This window comes from Meleagris gallopavo, chromosome 2, assembly GCF_000146605.3.
Source record: "Meleagris gallopavo isolate NT-WF06-2002-E0010 breed Aviagen turkey brand Nicholas breeding stock chromosome 2, Turkey_5.1, whole genome shotgun sequence".
Taxonomy (NCBI): domain Eukaryota; kingdom Metazoa; phylum Chordata; class Aves; order Galliformes; family Phasianidae; genus Meleagris; species Meleagris gallopavo.
This window is the reverse complement of record NC_015012.2, coordinates 103,603,119-103,622,142: the sequence shown is the minus strand read 5'-3', so window position 1 is coordinate 103,622,142 and position 19,024 is coordinate 103,603,119. Positions and strand designations below refer to the sequence as shown.

Below are 19,024 nucleotides of genomic sequence, written 5' to 3'. Positions count from 1 at the left end.
ACCTTAACTGGAGGCTTAAAATAGAAAACTGATGTGGCTGAAAGCTTGTGCAGAAACCCTTCTGAAAAAGAGTTCTTGCCAGCCCCCAGGTAGACACCCAGCCTTCCTAGGATGTCCAGATGAACTGACCCAGGGTATGATGCAGTAGGAAGAATTCAGTGACGGAAATGACCTCCCACATTTTGTTTTTAACTATATGTATATAACCTTTTGCAAAGGTAAATGGTGTATTTCAAGTTAAGGTTTGAAATGGACCGCTGAAGTGCTCTTTGGGAGCCTTTAATCCTCTCATAGATAAGATGCTACTCTGTTGTCTCTGGTTCTTTGCAGGGCAGCTGAAGAGAACAAAGTGTGCTGAAATTGACGTGGAAACTCCCGACTCCATCCTGGTGAACACCAACCTGAGGGCACTGATCAACAAGCACACGTTCTCTGTTCTGCCCACAGAGTGCCAGCAGCGCCTGCTGCTGCTGCTGCCAGAGGTGGACAGGCAGGTGAGCGGTGGTGTGAGGGCAGAGAGAAGGCTCTTGGTATCAGTAAGGAGTAAATCTGATGACACACAGAACCATAGAATCATAGAATGGACTATGGGGGTTGAAAAGGAGCACAATGCTCATCCAGTTCCAACCCCCTGCTGTGTGCAGGGTCGCCAACCAGCAGACCAGGCTGCCCAGAGCCACATCCAGCCTGGCCTTGAATGCCTCCAGAGATCGTCCAGACATCCAAGTGCTACATTAATTTCTAATGGAGTAGACTTTCTTACTATTAAAGACTGAGGCAAAGAAGGCATTAAGTACCTTAGCCTTATCCTGATCCTTGGTCACCAAGCTGCCCTTGGCATCCAACAACGAGGAGAGACTGAGGGATCTGGGGCTGTTTAGTCTGGAGAAAAGGAGGCTGAGAGGAGACCTTATTGCTCTCTTCCAATACCTGAAAGGTGCTTACAGCAGAGTGGGGCTGGTCTCTTCTCACTGGTGACAGGTAACAGGATGAAGGGAAATGTCCTCAAGTTGCACCAGGGTAAGTTTAGGTTGGATATCAGAAGCCACTTCTTTACAGAAAGGGTTGGTAAGCACTGCAATGGGCTGCCCAGGGAGGTGGTTGAGTCGCCATCCCTGGATGTGTTTAAAATCCATTTGGATGTGGTGCTCAGGGCCATGATTTAGCGGAGGGTTATTGGAGTTAAGGTAGGATGGTTGGGTTGTGGTTGAACTCGATGATCTTTAAGGTCTTTTCCAACTTGAGTGATTCTATGATTCTGTGTACTGTGCAAAATATTAGAAAATTCTTCTATGTTTCCTTTGGGTATTTGTTGCTACCAGATTAAAGAATTCAAGTTTATAAATCAGTGGCTTAGTTCCATCCAGTCAACGCTACGTTCCCAGCTACACTGAGAGAAGTGTTTGTGGTACATCAGACTCCACGAGGAGCACGGTGGTATCAACATTTTCCTCTCCTGTCCTCTCCCAGACTCTTTGGTACAGCTTTTTGAACAGGTGCCTTCCCAATACCTAAACAGACACTGGAATTCAGTTCCCTCTTCTGTTTCTCATTATCTCGTCTTGCCGCTGTCAAATTTTGGGATTTGGTAAATTAAAAACAAAGTGAGTTTTCAATTGCATTTTTATACTGTCCAGATTGCAGAGTAAACCCCAAAGAGTTGGTGTCCTGATCTGAAACACGCAGCAGGTTAAAGGCACCAGGCACACAACAGGAGGCAGCTACGGGGCAGTTTGTTTTTTGCAGATGATGTGCTCTACACCTCTGTGTGTGGGAGGAAAAGGACTTGAAAAGCCAAAAAAGTATTTGGTGGGAAGGAATGGGATCCACATCAGGTGGATCTGGTGAATTCCATGCTGAGGGATACAAAACAACCTGTTTGAAGCAGTCTTAACATCACAGCAGTTTTCTTCAGCAGCTTGTGGACCCAGGGGTGATAGAGATGAGACCAAATGTTACCCTTGCTTCTAAAAGGAGAAAAATACAGTGAGTTCAGGGAGTGAAGTTCAGTCTGTTTGTGCTGAGTGCCAGAAAGGTTAGAGCTTGAACAAGGATACTTCCTTTTACCTTCATCATATGATATGTTGATATCAGCATTCCTACCTCAATGGGCCTGGGAGCTTCCAAGCAACATGGGATTCTGCACTGTGCTTCCCTGGGATTCTGCACTGCCTTTCCACTTCTGTCGTAGGGATGTTCGTTCAGATGTATTCACATACAGCCTAGAGCAATCCTGAACATTCTGCAGACACCAAGGCTGGCTTTGGGACATCATGTATCTGATCTGGGTGTCCCTTGAAGATATTTTACTATGTCTGCTCAGATCAGTGCTACATGCCAATTCATACTCACCTCAGTCGCTCCCAAGGGGTCTGCATCTCAGCTGTAGTTATTCCAGGCTCCTATAGAAAGTGGAAATCCAGTTGGTACAGTCAGCAGCATGCAGTCAAACCAGCTGCTTCACAATGAAGCCTTTTTGTTTGTGCTGCTGTTCTGCAGCTCAGGAGCATTAATAATGCATATGGGTCACACAGCTGCACTGAGGTCTGCTTTGCAGAGGGTGCTGTCTTGAGCAGATCCGTTAGGAGTTAGGAAGAGTTGTAATGTTGTGTCATAAATTCTAGTCTTCAATCAGACTCATCAAGGGCTCGTTAGTTCAATAAATAATTGGAGGACTTGTTTTTTAAGTCTTGTTGCCTTTGCAGTAGTGAGGTACGTGTCAAAGTACGATGTGATGGAGTTTGCAGCTGGAGTTTACTGGCAAGAAGCTCACAGCAGATGGCAAGACAATTCTGTCCCAACTCTTAAGTTTAATTATCCTTAAATTCAATTAGAATTTGACTGAGAACGAATTTTGATTATCTAAATAATGCAGCTTAGCTTCTGAGAGGGCGCATTTTGCACTTCACTGTAGTAAATCTCCCACCCCACAGTGACACACTCCATAGCAATGTCAGACTCTCCTGTAGTAAACAGAAGAGGTGAAGACATTGGATGTGCCAAATGCAAAAGGTCCCCTCTCTGCTGTGTGTGTGTAGGGGTGGCTTAGTGCCTCTCGAACCAAGTGGGCACTTACTGAGACATAGCCCAGGGCTGTGCCCTAACATAAGCTATGGGCAGCACCGTATGAGCAGCAGAGGATCATCTTTTGAGTTCACTCTGTGACTAATCAATATGGATTCAATTAGAAAAGGAACCTCTCTTTCTGTACATCTCTGGAGTGGTTCTGCAGCTGCAAATTACTGAATGTGTCTTTTTGTGTTTCTAACAGAAGAGTGCACATTTATTTCTGTATGTTGATCATTTCCCACTGTGTTCCAGTCTTAGCCTTATGCTTTTGCATTTACGTCCTGCACTGTAACTTGACTGTCTATTGACTATTTGGTTAACTGTATTTTCAAGACTGAATGAGTTTAGAGCTTCGCTTGTCCCTGTTTTTCCAGAGGCAGCTATGATTATGTTTATAGGCATTTCAGATTTACTTTAACCTGATAACTTTTATATCCCTGCTTTTCCCAGAAGACAGCAGAGCTTTTGCTCTGGACAGCGATTCAAGGCAATGTCTTGCATTAATTTTGCAGGGCAGAAGAAGCTGTCATGGGCATTGCTGTCCTGTTTCCTTGCACTTCTCCTTGCCAGCTTTATCTTGCACTGTTTGTGTGTTTGTGCAGCAGCAGAACTGGATAGGGTTGGGCTGAAGCAATTTGTCGCAATCTCCTGGATCCCAGGCTTGGTTTCTTTTCTTCTGAATGAAATAAAGGCCGATTGTAGAGAGATTTGTGGCAACATTGCAACTCTTGCTCTGTTTTCAGACAACACAACATGTGACGTTTGCCTTTTCGGCTAATTATCTCTGTTTGCTTTGTGATGTATTCCAGGTTGGGGCAGATGGTTTGATGAAGCTGAGTGGTTCAGCATTGAACAATGAGTTCTTCACTTCAGCTGCCCAGGGCTGGAAGGAGAGGTTGTCAGAAGGTAAGACTTCCCATAGCAAAGAAGTAAAATGTTACAAGGCTTTCAGCTCACCGATGTTTTGGGGAATGTGTAGAATAAATTTGATGGAGAAACTGAAAGGCTGGATAAGTTCCTAGGTGAAGACAGCTGTGGGCAGTGTAGCCCATAAGAGTGAGTGCCAGCCTAGATGTATCTCCCCTTAGGGGGGAAATACTGGTGGTTGGTTGATGGTTGGACTAGATGATCTTTGGAGGTCTTTTCCAGCCTCGGTGATTCTGTGATCTTGTGAACTGCAGGTCACAGTAAGGACTGTAGTAAGGAATTGTCTTCTGAACTTAATGTGTGGAAAAATGAGTGAGTTTGTGAGTTTGTGGAAGAAGTGGCAAAAGAATGAAAAACGTTTTTAAAATGTTGGTGAAATGCCAGTAGAGGTTTGTTATTGTCTAACCAAATACAACTCAGTAGAGAAGGTAAATTATATTCCCAGATAATGCACTTTATCATCAGTGAAGTGATCTTGTCATATCTGGTACTGTCAGTCTCCAAGATGTTGTTCTTTACATACCATAAAAACAGCCAACACAAATACATAGGATGCCTGCACCTTCAACAACCATTTGCATCTCAAACTCGGAGAACTCTTTAATTTAATGGAGCTATATCATCACTCACTCCTTGGCAGGGACTGTTTCCACTACAGAGCTCAGCCACACAGCCTCTCACCAGCGTTTTTATAAAGGCAGCAATGTCAGCCATGACTCACTTTAAGAAAGGAATACCATTTACTCATGTCCAGACAATGGATTCTTAGGAGGTTTTTCCATAGAAAATGCATCCTATTCTGTATCACCATTTATGTTTTGTGGGTGTATCTATGACAGTAAGCAGACAAGGAACAGAGTTCAGCTGTCTGTACTTTGTAGTTGTTGGAACCGCCTGTAATTTTGGCCCTCATCCTTTGGTGTTTTCTCTTTAAAGCCAAACTGAAGACCTTTCATCCGTTCATGACTCCACATCTAAAGGGTACAGCAGTGTCCAATCACCAGATTATAAATACAGTGGCTATAGAACCTTCTGTGCTCTAAAGCTTGCAGCAGTCGGGCTCAAGTCTGGAGGTGTCCACTGACGTTCTCACTAAGCAGCATATCACTGCTCAGGTCTCAAAGCTTGATCCCACTGCAGGCAGAACAGCCCTATTGGTTTTCTTTGGCTGCAACTAGTGCACCCAGGCCCTGACAGTGTGCAGACTGTCAGGTGAAAGTGTGAATGTATGGTCAGGCATCATTACTGTAGATAGAAGCAGCACAACCTGCCAGATTGACATCAGTACCTGAGGAGAGATATACAGGTCAGTGGTCCTTCTGAGCTGAGGTCAGAAGCTTAGGATATCTTCATACAGGAGCAAGATTTGTTTGTAGAGGAGGTTCATGTTGGATATTAAGAACAACTTCTCCAAAAGAGCAGTGCTGCAGTGGCACAGCTGCCCATGGAGGTGGTGGGGTCACCGTCCCTGAAGGTGTTCCAGAACCGTGGGGATGTGGCACTGAGGGATGTGGGCAGTGGGCACGGTGGGATGGGTCAGCAGTTGGACTCGATGATCCTGGACAGATTTCCCAACCTTCGTGATTCTAAGATTCTGCAAGGCACGAAATGGTGGAAATGACAGAAATAGTTTGTCACCGTGGGTAAAAATTTTCAGAACCATCAAATGACTTTGAAGCAGATGGGCTGCGTTTCAGGGAGCTGAGGGAACTTCCAGTGCCTGAGAGGCCCCTGCCCATCATCCTGAAAAGGAAGTGAAGACTGGCAGAAATTTCCCACAACTAAGAAAGGCAAATGTTGCATTCACCTTCAAAAAGCACCAAAAAGGTCATTTGAGAAAATGCAAATCTGGTCAGTCTCAGTTTCATCGTGGTGCAGCCCTCTTGTAGGACATTTCTGGGTGTGTGAAGGAGAAGGTGATTGGGAACACTCAGCAAGGATTCATTTCTTGCCTGCTTGGCTTGACTGCCTAAAAAAGCCCTGAATTTGTGCATAAGCAGAGATCAGTAGGTGTCATTCACATCAACATGAGCAAAGCTTTTTGGCACAGCTGCCCAGGGAGGTGGTGAGGTCAACATCCCTGGAGGTGTTCCAGAACTGTGGGGCTGTGGCAATGAGGCAGTGGGCATGGTGGGGTGGGTTGGGCTTGGGAATCTTAGAGGTCTTTTCAAACCCGAATGATTCCTTGATTCTATATCTGTCTCCCACAGTATTCTGGTGTCCAACCTGTAACATTAGGGTATAGGTGACTTCACAGCCACCTGAGAGAGCAGCTTATGGGGTGTTCTGCCTCGTGGTTCACACCTGGATGCTGGTAGCACATGGAGCACACGGGTCTGTCTCGGCACCCCACGCATTTACTATCTGTCAGTGACCCGGGGCAGTTTGCAGAGGACACCAGATGTGGGCACCAGTTGATGTGCTTGAGGGCAGTTGCCATCCAGCAGAATCCAGCGAGGAACAGGCAGCAGAGGAACACCTTGCAGCTCAAGAGAAGTGTAGGGCTGCACTGTCAAAAGCTGTGGAGGGCTTCTGTGAGACAGGACTGTCATCTGCAAGCATGAGGGCTCCTGTGGTTATCCTAATTCACTTTATCCGTAGCTTGTTTTGCACATGTCTCTTATTGCATTTTGCAGGTGAGTTCACACCAGAAATGCAGCTAAGAATACGTCAAGAAATAGAAAAGGAAAAGAAGGTTGAGCTGTGGAAGGAACATTTTTTTGAAAGCTACTACGGCCAAAGGTAAGGACCTGCAGCATCTTTTTTACCCCCACCACTGTCTCTCTGGACACACTTATTCCTGTGGATTTCGTCTGCTGTCCACCAGTAGACATTACCTTTTATCAAACCTCAACAAGATCTAGCTTCATTAGGTTCCCAACTTGTTCGTTTCTTGTGTAAATAAGGATGGATGAACAGGACAGGCAGTGTTGGTTCTAAGCGAAGGGTACGTCAGTGATTCTGCTGCTGGCCATGTTGTGGAAAAAATTGGGGGATGCTTTTCAGGAGCCCAGAGTCCCTTTCAGCAAATGTCACCATATGAGCTGACGTCAGATGCAAGCTGTGTGAGACATTTTGCATATGGCAGAGATGGGCCTGCAGGGACAAGGAAAGGAAATGTTTACTGTTGGCCAAATTCTTTTGGTTTGCAGCTTGGAAAATGAGTATCTGGGCAGAGGACTAGATGTAATGCGTGCTCCACGTATTTTGTTTAGTTGGTTTTAAACATTGCTATTAAGTTCTGTTTCATTTGGAAGCACTAATAGCAGTGAAGGATTTCAAAGATCCTGGCATAAAATCAGTAAGAGTTACATTTACTTTGGGTATGGTATTTAGACAGCCCTCTTTGTTTTTGTAAGAATAGCATGCTTTTTGCAAGAATGTTTCACAAAACAAAAATTCTACTTTTCTTGTTAGTTCTGGATTAAGTCCTGAAGAGTCTGAGAGACTGACAGCCAACACCAGCGCTGATGACGTAGAGGCTGAAAAGCCAGCAGCAGAACAGCCAAAATGCATGCCAGTCAAAGAGGAGATCACTTCTCCATTGGAGTCTAAAGCACAAGTGGCCCAGGAAGCACCCACAGTGAAAAAAGGAGCAGAGGAAAGAAGAGGAGAGGAGAGGAGAGAAGAGATGCAGCCCAAAGCAGCCAAACCTGTCGAGGCCTCAGTTTCCCCAGCTGGGTGTGCAGCGAAGCCCAGCGACCCCCAGATCCAAGAGGGAATCCAAGGAGAACCCATCCAAGAGAAACCACAGCCTGCCGTGAGCCAGAAGCTGGAAGAAGAGAGGAAGCACGCTGCATCAAAGGAAGTGAAGGAGGCTGCGCGTGCCCCGGTCTTGGCCCCGAGCAAACCAAAGAGCCCTGAAGCAGCCGAAGCAGCAGCAAAGGTCACCGAAAGTCCAGTGGTCGCCCCACCGACGCCAGAAAAGAAACCCCCTGTAAATGAAGAAATGGAGGTCAGTGTTGAAGGCCATAAGAGGAAGTCGGAGAGCGGTGAAGAAGCTCTGACCACGCCTGAGAAGAAGCCGCGCATTGCGGAGAAGTGCCAGCAGCAGCAGCCGGCGTTTCGCAGCCAAACGCAGTCCTTTCCTGCTGCCGGGCCCCCGGTGCCACGCGTGCCCCCGCTCAAGGTAAGGAGAAAGGAAGGCAGATCCACAGAGCGGCTTCGTGTTGGTCAGCGCTGCTGGGTCAGCTCAGTTCTGGTTCTGCATGCAAGTTATGTTGCCTGCTTATTACGGTGATGGAAGTGTTTGATCCAAAAATGCGAAGCTTAGCTGTTTGCTGAAGGGAATTGAGGACAGTGAAGTCTCCTGTATGCGCACATCTGTTACAAGACCTGCTCAGCCAGGAGCTCCAGCAATTGCAGGACCAAAATCGCAAAGGGAGCTGCAGCCCAAGAGCACAAAGAACTTTGGAGGTGTATCCCCTCTGGTACAAGAATAGGTCTAGAAAGAATGCTGTCAGCAGTTTGCTCTACTATATCAAGTCCAGAAAGTAAACTAGTTGCCTGTGTTAAAAATAAATCAAAAAATGATGTGGTTATCATTAATACTGAATGCAGTGAAGTATCAGACTGGGTAGCAGAGGACTATTTTAGGGAAAGTCCTTTATCTGCTGAATCTTAGCAGGAATCTACGTATGAAAAGATGACATGGTTTTCAGTGGTCACAGGCATGGATTGATGGTTGAAATAGATTATCTTATTGGTCTTTCCAACCTTTATGATTCTGTAAGTTAAGCAGTAAATTACCAGAAAGGAAAACAGAAACAAATTGTGACAGTGAGAGAAGGGTTGCAGACTTTGGCCTGAGCAATGCTGTTCTCTTGTACCTCAGACGTAGGCATAGGAAACACACCTGCTATTGAGGAAATTCCCAGCTCAGCTCCCTTGTTTGGGGCCGTAGGCAGAAACCGTGTATGGAAAACTATTCAATTGCTCTATTTCTGTATGTTCTGAGAATTCTAATCTCTTATTAAGATTAGAAGGTAATTGGGAGTCAGCAAAGTATCGTGGATGTGTGAAAACAAATGTGACTTTAAAGGATACGAGCTTAAGTCGTTACAGATGAGAGAAAAGCACTACTATGAGAGCGCTGATCTCCTAATTCCCATTTTAGAAAGAAAGGGCGGTCACACATGAAGTATACTGTAAAGGTGAGGGGAGTGGAGAGCATGTGTTAGAAGACAGGACTAAAATTTGGCATTTTACGTGGAGATACACAGTAGAGTATTAATTGTTTATAGAAGGACACCGAGGAGTGAAACGCAGACATGCAGGGGTAGAAGAGTAATTCACAGATGTACAAATGGGTGTAAGTTGCATATGTGTAATGTTAAGCATGAAACCTACACTAAGGGATGAGGCTTGAATTTTGGTCGCTTTTGATTGAGCTCAGTAGGCTTTGTAATGATGGGGCGTGGTGGAACAGCCTGTACCTGCAAGGGAAGAGCTTCCAGCCTGAGTTAATGAGGTGATAACAGACCCGAGGTAGGCGTGCCAGACGTCAAAAGGATGTGGACCTTCTTTGTATTCTTCTCAAGTGAGAACTCCAAATGCATTTATCTAAAACTTCAACCATAAACTCTTCTGTCCTTAATGATGTGGGTTAAACATTCGCTGTATATCAATTCCACTTTTCTCCTCTCTTTCAGATTCCTGTTTCCCGAATCTCCCCCATGCCATTTCCTGCGGGCCAGGTCTCTCCCAGGGTACGTTTCCCAGCCTCACTCATCAGTCCAGCCAGAACAGGGGCCAGAACCTTGGCGGACATCAAGGCCAAAGCCCAGCAGGTCAGGGCTCAGAGGGCAGCGGCCGCAGCAGCCGCCGCCGCCGCTTCTTCGGGGGGAGCAGTGCCAGGGCCGGGCCCCGGTGGGGGCCCAGCGGGCGGCGGGGGGACGGGTAACACAGCGACGAGTGGAGCCGGCGAAACTGGAACGCGAGGAAACGCACTGGAACTGGCAGGAACTGGAAGCGGGGGAGGTTCGAGAAGGTTTCTTCCACGCTGCCCAGGGACCCATTCCCCAATGGAGACTCAGGAGCAGCCGGCAACCCCCAGTCTTTCTAGAGCACAACTACAGCAAACTTCCACGTTGCAATCCAGAAGTGCAGCTGGCAATACAGGCACCAACTGCTCCTCCCCAGCGGTATCAGCGATTGAGCAAATCAGCAGAATCAAACAGAGCCCCCCAAACGTGGCTATAAATCAGGTTTCGGGCTCCTCGTGTGCTGGTGGCTGTGACAAACAAGAGAAAGCACCTTCTGCTCCAGCAGGTCCCGGCCAGGCCTGCGGGGCATCAACTGTCAGGGATGGAACAACTTGTGTCACTGTGTCCTCAGCAGATAGCAATGCCAACATCACCAAGGTAGCACCTGCGGCCTTAGGAGGGACCAGCTCAGAGGTCCCCAAAGGCACGTCTCCTTCCCCTCTGATGCCTTCGCTGACCCCCACTAGCTCAGAAGCCCAGGCTGGAGGTGCGGTGGTGTCAGCTCCATCTGCCCCGTGCTCCATCACCTTGTCAGCAGCACCTAGCCTTAAGACCCATCCGAGTTCAAGCGGGGCCCTCGCGAAAGCAAACTCCAGTATTCCTGCCAACAACCCTTTGGTCACCCAACTTCTTCAAGGCAAGAGCGTCCCCCTGGAGCAAATCCTGCCGAAGCCTCTCACCAAAGCAGAAATGAAAACTGTCCCATTAGCTTCTAATGAAGAGAAAGGGGCAGCAATTGTAGCAGGGAGTGGTGCTGGAGCCGAGGGCGGTGAAAGGCAGTCGGGGTTATCCCCGCAGCAGCTGGGAAAGATCTTTTGCCAGAGCAGGCCTCTGCCTCACATTCCAAGGACATTTGTGCTCCCTGCAGGAAAGGAGCCCAGTGCTGACCAGCACCCAGAAGCGCTCAGTAAAACAACGCAGGAGCAGATCCTTCAGACGCTCATCAAGAGGGTCCAGAGGCAGAATTTGCTCCCAGTCCTTCAGCCTTCCCAAGTGAACCTCGCACACTCAGGTTTCCAGCTAGAAAACAGCTCCACCAGCCAGAGATTTGTGCTGGGTTTCATGGGCAGAAGGACATCCAAACCCGCTATGTCTGGTCATTATCTGCTCAACATTTCCACCTACGGCCGCGGTTCGGAGAGTTTGAGGAGAGGCTTCTCCTTGAACCCTGAAACCCGCTCATGTCTGAACAGCCCAGCCAGTGGTCCAAAAGCAGAATTTGGGGAATGTGAGGAGATGGCTGGCCATGGCAGCAGCAGTGAGGAAGGAGATGCGGACGATGAGAGCACTGGTGATGAACGCGAGCGTGTCAGCGTAAAAGAGGAGCCCCAGGCTTTCCAGGTGGCTGCTCCATGTGAAAAAGAACAGGTATCACACGGTGCAAATTTCTCAGATTACAGCATCCTTGCTAAAAAGGGCATGAAGACGGAAGCAGCCGTGTCTCAGCAGGCAGCCGGCAGCAGGGAGAACATTCAGGAGTTGGATGGAACGGCGTTAGCACGAGATCTTATTCAGGCCGCTCAAGAGCAAATGGTGCACACAATGAAGGGAAAAACGCACAGCAGCCCTGAGCTCTTCAGCTCTTCTGCACCGTCCTCAGACTCTGCGCAGCCACAGCTTCCCCAGCTTTCTCACCCCCACCCTCCGAAGCTGGGAGGAGATGCTGCGGCAGCACAGCTCATCGGGCCCAGCTACAGCGGCACGATAAACGTCTCCACCTCCCCAGACGTGAACCAGGGCTCTCTCATGAGCGGGCTCTCTGAGTGCAATCAGTTGTCCAGTAGCATGGGGAACGTCATGTCCTTCTCTGTGACTGTAACCACCATTCCCACCAGCCAAGCCATGAACTCTGGCAACCACAGCCAGACCATCCCGGTTCAGGCCTTTGCTGAAGACAGCAGCATGGAGGACTCCCCTTCCAAGTGTTATTGCAGGTTGAAAGCCATGATCATGTGCAAGGGCTGCGGTGCCTTCTGCCATGATGACTGCATTGGCCCCTCTAAGCTCTGTGTCTCCTGCCTGGTTGTGCGGTAACCGGGACGTGACGTGGGAAGAGGAAGGCTCCATGTTGGGTTTGCTTTTGGAAGTACATTGGGAAGAAACAGGAAATTTACTGCCTTGCACAAGAGACACGTTACTGAATCAGGAATACAGAGTAGAGTTCTTCTTTCATTAAAGAAAGAGCACCTTCTTGTACAGTGAGTCTAAATTGAGCTCAACTACGTGAATTGTGACAAGAGTTTGCACTTAAGGAATTATGTAAATATGTCACATTATTTTGTTTAAAAATATTTTTTCAATCTTTTAGGAGATAGTGTTTGACTTGTACTGCAGTTCCATTAACCCTAGCCTGCTATCCAGCATGTTTGCTGAGCTCTGCTCTAGATGGGGTAACAATCCCCCAGCGAAACCTCAGTTGTTGGTCTTCTCTTGGCAAGGAGAGGAGCCAGGCAATCAAGGCACAAAATGTCTGTGCTGACAGAGCCTCACAGCCCCTCAATGGGCTGCCGTGTTGCTCTGAACTTCAGATTGATCAGAATTGGAAGCCGCTGACGTTACACCGGCCTTCAAGAATCGCCCATCACCCGTGGCATGGCCGTTCCCAGAAGGCATGCTGGGTTGTGCAATATTGGCTGGTGGTTTTGATTGCATATCCTCTCCTCTCCAAGGAGTCAGTTGCAGTAACCTTGTTTTAAGGGTGGTAATATCTTGGTTTGCTGCTGAAAAAGGCAACTATACTAACCGTAGGATACCAGAATTTAAATCACTAAACCAACTCAGTAACTATGATGATTGGTAATCCCAGGAACCATTTAAAGCAGAGATCACAAAGATGTGCTGAACTGCATTTCATTTCCAGACTGTCAGGACTCGGCAGAAACCTGCTTTATGAGGCATTATTTCAAGTGAGCTGGAAGGTGCCATCCCCACCATTGAGAACCATCACAGCACATTATGCAAGTGAAGTGCACTAAATGTCACCCTCTGTCCTACTGTTTTCTAGGAAGCTTACTGTGGCTCATTAAAAACTCCACGTAGTCAGACTTCTCTCATTTCTATAGATTTTATATTAAGCTGAGTGTGGAAAACAAGCCTCTCGTTGGGCCTCACTGGTGTCTGGGCATCTCCATGTCTTTTAAAAACCAAATTGCCCCAACTGCTGGTTGCGCTCCGTTGTGGCCCAGTGCCGGTGTTCGCAATCCATTCTTTCCAATTAATCCAAATTAAAGTTACAAAATGGTACTATATGGTACTCAACGACAATAAATTTCTAATTTTCAACAGGCTGGCTGTTAGACCATACTCCAGTCTGCATTCTGATGTAGTGCAACGAGCGTGCATCGCATGGAGGAGCTGTAGGTTACTTCTCTTCCCAGAAAACGTCAGGTTCACATCCAGTCCCATGTTGTCACTGTTGGGGGAGGGAGGGGGGCCATACGAGATCTTGGTCAGGTAACAAATCTGTGTATCTTTTTGATGGAAAAGCACTGAATTCACTTTGAATCCAAAGGCCTTTTTAAGATGAAGCAATATTAACGAAAGAGGTGACGGCTGTTTTATGAGCTGGGGTCCTAAAGCCTTTTTCCTTCTTTCCATTTGACTGCACTGCTGCTTTCCCCGTTTCCCACACGTGGGAGCACTGAGTGTTTCTGCAGGGAGCGTAATGATAAAGAGAGTTGCAGGCTTAATCACTTGGCAGAGAAATATTTCCTTCCCTGTCCAACAGAGCGTGGTATTCTCCAACGCAGGATCAGCACGTCCTGGGATTTGATTTGCTCACCAGACATTGACTGGGGACCCTGCTTTCTAACTCCACATCATTCCTTAGGCATCCAGCAGTGGAAAGGATTTAACTATAGAAGTACAGTCGGGGGTTTTTTTGAAACCACTTAAATCTCAAAAAAATTACCCCTGGTTGTTCTGTTGTGCTGCACAAGCATTGGCCACGACTGTAGCCCCACGGCTTTGGGTGCCCACCAGAGGGACGGCTGCTTCCCTGGCTGGCTGCTATGGAAGCACTGACTTGGCCACGTCGCTGCCCGCATCCCTCCTTCCTTTCCAGCGGGCATCTCTCCATTGTTGGAATTGGAGGGCGCTGTGAAGGAGGTCCGTGTGGTACCCCGGGCAGAATAGGATCTTCCCTTGCCTTGTTAACTCGAGCCCTGAAGGGAAGCATTACGGCCATGTGCTCCTCCGTGAGACACATTAATTCCCTTCTAATGCGGATCCCCCAGCGTAACCCAGCCTGAAGGCTGTAGCTAGTTACAAAAGAAACTGAAAAAGTCAATTCTGCCTCAAATAAAAGCCAGGAGGTTTTGCTGGCGAAATTGGATCGATTTTGTTCACGCCTCAACGTTCATCAGTAACTCTTCATGGCCAACGAGGCTGCTGCAGACAGGGAAGGGGAGGTGCTGAGGGAGCAGCACGCATTGCTGCCTTGTGTGAGCATCCACATCTTCTCAGCATTTCCTAAAGCCACCCTCAACCCCCCTGCAGCTCCAGCTCCTCGCTGCCTTTACGTTTGGCAGGCGATCCTCTGTAGCACACAGTTTGGTTTCTGCAACACGTACAGCAATAGGAACCGAGTGGAGCCGGGCCAGGTTTGGACGCAGGGTGACCACCGGGATATGTGGGGCTGCCAGGCTGGATGGGAAATGCGGGCATCTCATGCCACGACTTGGAAGTTTACAAGTGTTCAGTGCCTTAGTTCTATTTTAACAGATGAGCACTTTTCCTGGGCTACTTCTACTCGATTCCTTTTTCAGATAGTAAATTCTTTTCACTGCTTGTCTTTGGTTTTACCATACGCTACGAGCTACCAGGAGGAACTCGATGGAGTAACGTCCACAGGTTTGCAGGAGGGCATGAAGTAGTCAGGAAATCATTAGGAATAACAGAGCTGAGTATAATAACCAACAGAAGCACAGGTCTGCCTGAAGCCTTGAAAGCTTTGCATGTTTCACGGCGCTGGTTGTTGAATAATGTGTTCTAGGAAGGGAACATCCTGCAGCCCATATAGCAGTGCTCCCTGCTGGCCTCACCTGTGTTAAACATAGTTTAAAACAACAGACTTTGGAGCCCAGGTATTAAATGATGGCATTCTATAGGAAATGCCATCGTTTTGCTGGGCATGGTAGTGATGAGTCAATGGTTGGATTTGATACCATAGAGGTCTTTTCTAACCTTAATGATTTTATGATTCTATAACAAATAAGATCTGATACTAAACATTTTACAAAGTCTAACATCAAACTCTTTGTGGAAGTAGAAGCAGCTTGAGTAGGAAGAGATGCTCAGGTTTATACTTTCCCTCTCGAGCCACAATCCAAGTCCTGCAGCATGAGAACTAGAAATACAAACTGAGCAATGGAATTTAACTTTCCAGTGCAAAAAAGAACCCCACCTTGTTCAAGCTTGTTTTAATGGAGGAGTGAATGCAATTCCACAGATGAGCTAAGGCTGCGGGATACAGTTTGGTAGCACAGGGAAGGAAATTTGTTTGGAATTCTGATGCCCTTCTTAAATCAAAAGGAAAGACCAACGTGCTGAGCGACTGCACGATCAGTGGAGTTGTGTAGTGCACAGGGTTGGGTCACAGCCGGGAGGTGAGCCCTCAGGTTGGGACTGAGGGGGGACCTTCGTGTCCTGGGGCTGCGTCCTGCCCAACGGGAGCTGCCACGGTCAGGCTGGGTGCTGGCTCCTCTGTGCCAACCATGCTCAGTCCAGCGGTGGTTTTGAGCTGCTTGGGGGCTGGCACGGAGCCCTCCCACCTCCTGGTGAAGGAAATTTGGGGTTTTTTTCAGGGAAGTGCCCAGAAGGCCAGTGGTCGCTCTGTGTTAGATGCTTGAAGCCCTGGGGAGACTCCTATCTTCTTGGGATTAGCTCAGGCTCAGCTGTCCAAAGCTCCCACCATGCAGTCACGGCTGAGTCAGCCCAGGAGCGTGCTGGGCTCTGCCCAGGCTTTCAGCTTCCCAAATCCCATGGTGGGTATGCAGGAGGCTGCAGGGAGTCCCTCCATGGGGTTGGCAGTTCCCTCCATTGGTGTGGCAACGGAGTCCAACCAGGGGAGCATCTCAGGCGCGTGCTGCGATCACAACATCCGCAGTTCTGTTCCTTAACTGGGGTTGGTTTTTTTTTAATGCTATACATTTGATATAACTGAAGATCAATTTTAAGAGCTTACAGTAATATATTTTAAGTAATATATATTTTAGTATCTGTAAAAAAAAAAAGACAAAGGATGATTTATGAACTAGATGAGCAGGGTATGGAAAGCATGCAGTTTCTCAGCAAGGCCATGGAGTTTCACTAGCAGGAGAACTGGAAAGATTCCGTTTTGTCCATTGATGCAATAAATGTGTGAGTTCTTAAAGAGAAGAAATCCAATACTGTTTACCACGAGCTTTTCTGGTTTTGACAACAGGCCTGTAAACACAGCTAGAAGATGCTGAACCTTTGTCTGTCTTTCGCCTTTTTAAAAGGGACTTAAATTGGAATAGAGGGTATGTACAGAAAAATCGAGTTGACACCATTTTAAAATGTATTTTTACACAAAAAATATAGAAAAATCATATTTTACGTAAGAATTTTAAGTATTTGAAATATGTATATATATACTGTATGTACTTCATATATTCTTTATTTTACATTTACAGTGTATTAAAAAGTATTTGAGCTGGTTGGATTTGAGCATGTAATGTTAAAAGGGAAAAAAAGAAAAGAGGGGGGAGGACACGAGGAGGGAGGCTGCAGGGAAAGCAGGAGTTCAGCACTGAAGGAATCTGGAAGAGTTTTGCAGCTTCAGATGGAGCGTACAGAACCTTTTCAGTCCTGTGTCCTTTTGTGTTCCATCAGTATCCGTTCCTTTTGCCTCACAGCCACCCAGCAGAACCCACAGTGAGGAGACAAGTTGAGGTGGATCCTTTCCATAAGCAATGCTACCTTCGTAGCCAAAGAGACACACTGGTACAGAAGCTGCTCAACCAAAAGAGAATCCAAAGCGACTCAGTTTTGCTGTGCCATTGGAATGGTGATCAGTAGCTCAATTGCTGTGTGAGCACCTTAGGGTGCTGATGGGGAATTCAGACAACATACCAAAAGTCCAATGATTTCAAGGGAGCACTGTCAAAGCAGATTGGTCTTGCTGCTGGTAGGAATTGGGGTGAAAGTCTCGCTGTAGGGGATGATACATCCTTGCAGCTGTTGGGAGCAGAGTGAATCCATTTGGCCGCACTGGAATGGGATCCTCAAAGTGTCCCCGGATGGGGGAGGCCACCACTGCCCTATGGGTACATCCAGGCTAGATGTGGCTCTGGGCAGCCTGGTCTGCTGGTTGGCAGCCTTGCACTTAGCAGGGGGTTGAAACTCGATGATCATTGTGGTCCTTTTCAACCCAGGCCATTCTACCATTCTATGATAAGATTCTATGGGGCATCCCCTATGGCAGGGACAAGCAGGGCACTGCAGTGTGCTCCGCAGGCTGAGATCTGCAGCCCACACAGCTGCTGGCCCCAGTGCTGCACACCAATTTGCCATGGAGATAAGGGTAGAAATGGCTCCGGAGCTCCCTGTCTTGTCCCACCTGTGCAGTACCCATTTGGGTCAGATGAATCTCCAGTGACATTTATACCCACTCATTCCTGCAACTCCTGTATATAAATTGGAGGTGATTAAAAGAAATCTCTGTTGCTGGGAGTTACATGGAAGGTAACAATGTGGGCAAAGAAGAATGATTGACAAGTCAGATTTTAAAGTACAAATCTGAAAACTGAAAAGGTGGGCAACTGTTATTTTACCGCATCAGCTGTCATTGGAATCTCTTGGAAACAAGAGGATGGAACCCAGTATTTTGTCAAAATTTGCTGTCTGCACACTGGTGGGGTTTTCACTCTAAACAGTTGCACCTCACTGGTGGGTGTGCATACAGGGGCTGTGCAGATGTGTGTGCATCTGTACAGGTGTGCATGGCTGCATTGGCCACGTGTACGTAGCTCCACCTCAGCCTTGTGCTGACATTACACCTTGGGGTGTGAGATGGAATTAGGGCTGCTTTATAATTGTTTTCATATTTAAGATGTATGGGGTAGACAAAATATATACTAGTGGTGTGTTTCGATCTGCTGCACTTTGACAAACAAACAACATTCCTTATTCCCCTGGTACTGCTGCATCTCCCATTCCTCCCTACCCTGATTTCAGCCTTACCCAGCCGGTCTCCTGTACCGTTCAGTTAGCAGATGCTGCACTGTGCATTGCTCAGGGCAGGGCTGTGCTCTTAGCCCACCTGTGGCTGTGATGTGGAAGGTGTTTCCCATTGTCTCAAGCAGCAGGGACAGAAGTTCTGGGTACAGTCCTTTATTGTGTGCCTGCAGGTGTGCAAGGGACGTGCCTGCCAGCAGCCACCCTCGCTGATGAGTGGCAGCTCCCTTCCTTTGCCCTAAATGTGTGCAGCCATGAGTCCTCACCCTGCTCCTGTCTGCTTGAAAAGTCAAATTTCAGTTACAAATCTGGCAATTGAGAGGGAAAAAAAAAAGGGATTAAGTAATGTAAGCTGCAGACATTTAAAACAGTGTCCATTCCTGCAAAGGAGTAAGATGGCAGGGACAGACGTGGTCTGTCATGCTGCAGCTGTGCCTCTTGGCCAAGGGTGTTTCCTCAACACGTTGTCACTCATTTTGCTGTGTAAGCTTCCACTTTGCTTCTCAGCAGCATTAAGAGGGATCAGAGGAGTGCTAAGAAAGACCAGTTTTTAACCTGTCACTTGAAGATCTGTGCCCATAGGAGGTAGCACTTGGACAAGCAAAAGCCTGCCCCGTGGCTTCTGTCTGACTGCAGATTCTGTTCCTTTTCCTCTCACTTCTTTTTGTCGTGTAAAACTACCTGCTTTATAAATGAATGTAAAATACCGTAGTTCTTCAGCACATGGGCAAATGTGTATTTTATCTTCATGTTTCATTTTATGTTAAATAAAAGGCGTATGGTTTTATGGCCATTAGTGCTGCTAATGTTGATTTTTCAGTGATTACCTTTTGTTTTTTTAAGGG

General features: G+C 47.3%; 1 protein-coding gene across 3 annotated transcripts in view; it reads left to right on the top strand.

Moving 5' to 3' along the window:
- The window catches only part of ASXL2 (ASXL transcriptional regulator 2), a 68,472-nt gene extending 49,502 nt beyond the window's left edge, over positions 1–18,970 (top strand). For all 3 annotated transcript variants that reach the window (XM_031552635.1, XM_031552636.1, XM_010708025.3), the window contains 5 exons: positions 331–494; positions 3,879–3,975; positions 6,633–6,738; positions 7,414–8,125; positions 9,648–18,970. In XM_031552635.1, the coding sequence (XP_031408495.1) occupies positions 331–494; positions 3,879–3,975; positions 6,633–6,738; positions 7,414–8,125; positions 9,648–12,014 (3,446 nt within the window). In that variant the 3' untranslated portion in view covers positions 12,015–18,970. The remainder of the gene's footprint in view (positions 1–330; positions 495–3,878; positions 3,976–6,632; positions 6,739–7,413; positions 8,126–9,647) is intronic.
- Positions 18,971–19,024: the final 54 nt, after the last annotated feature.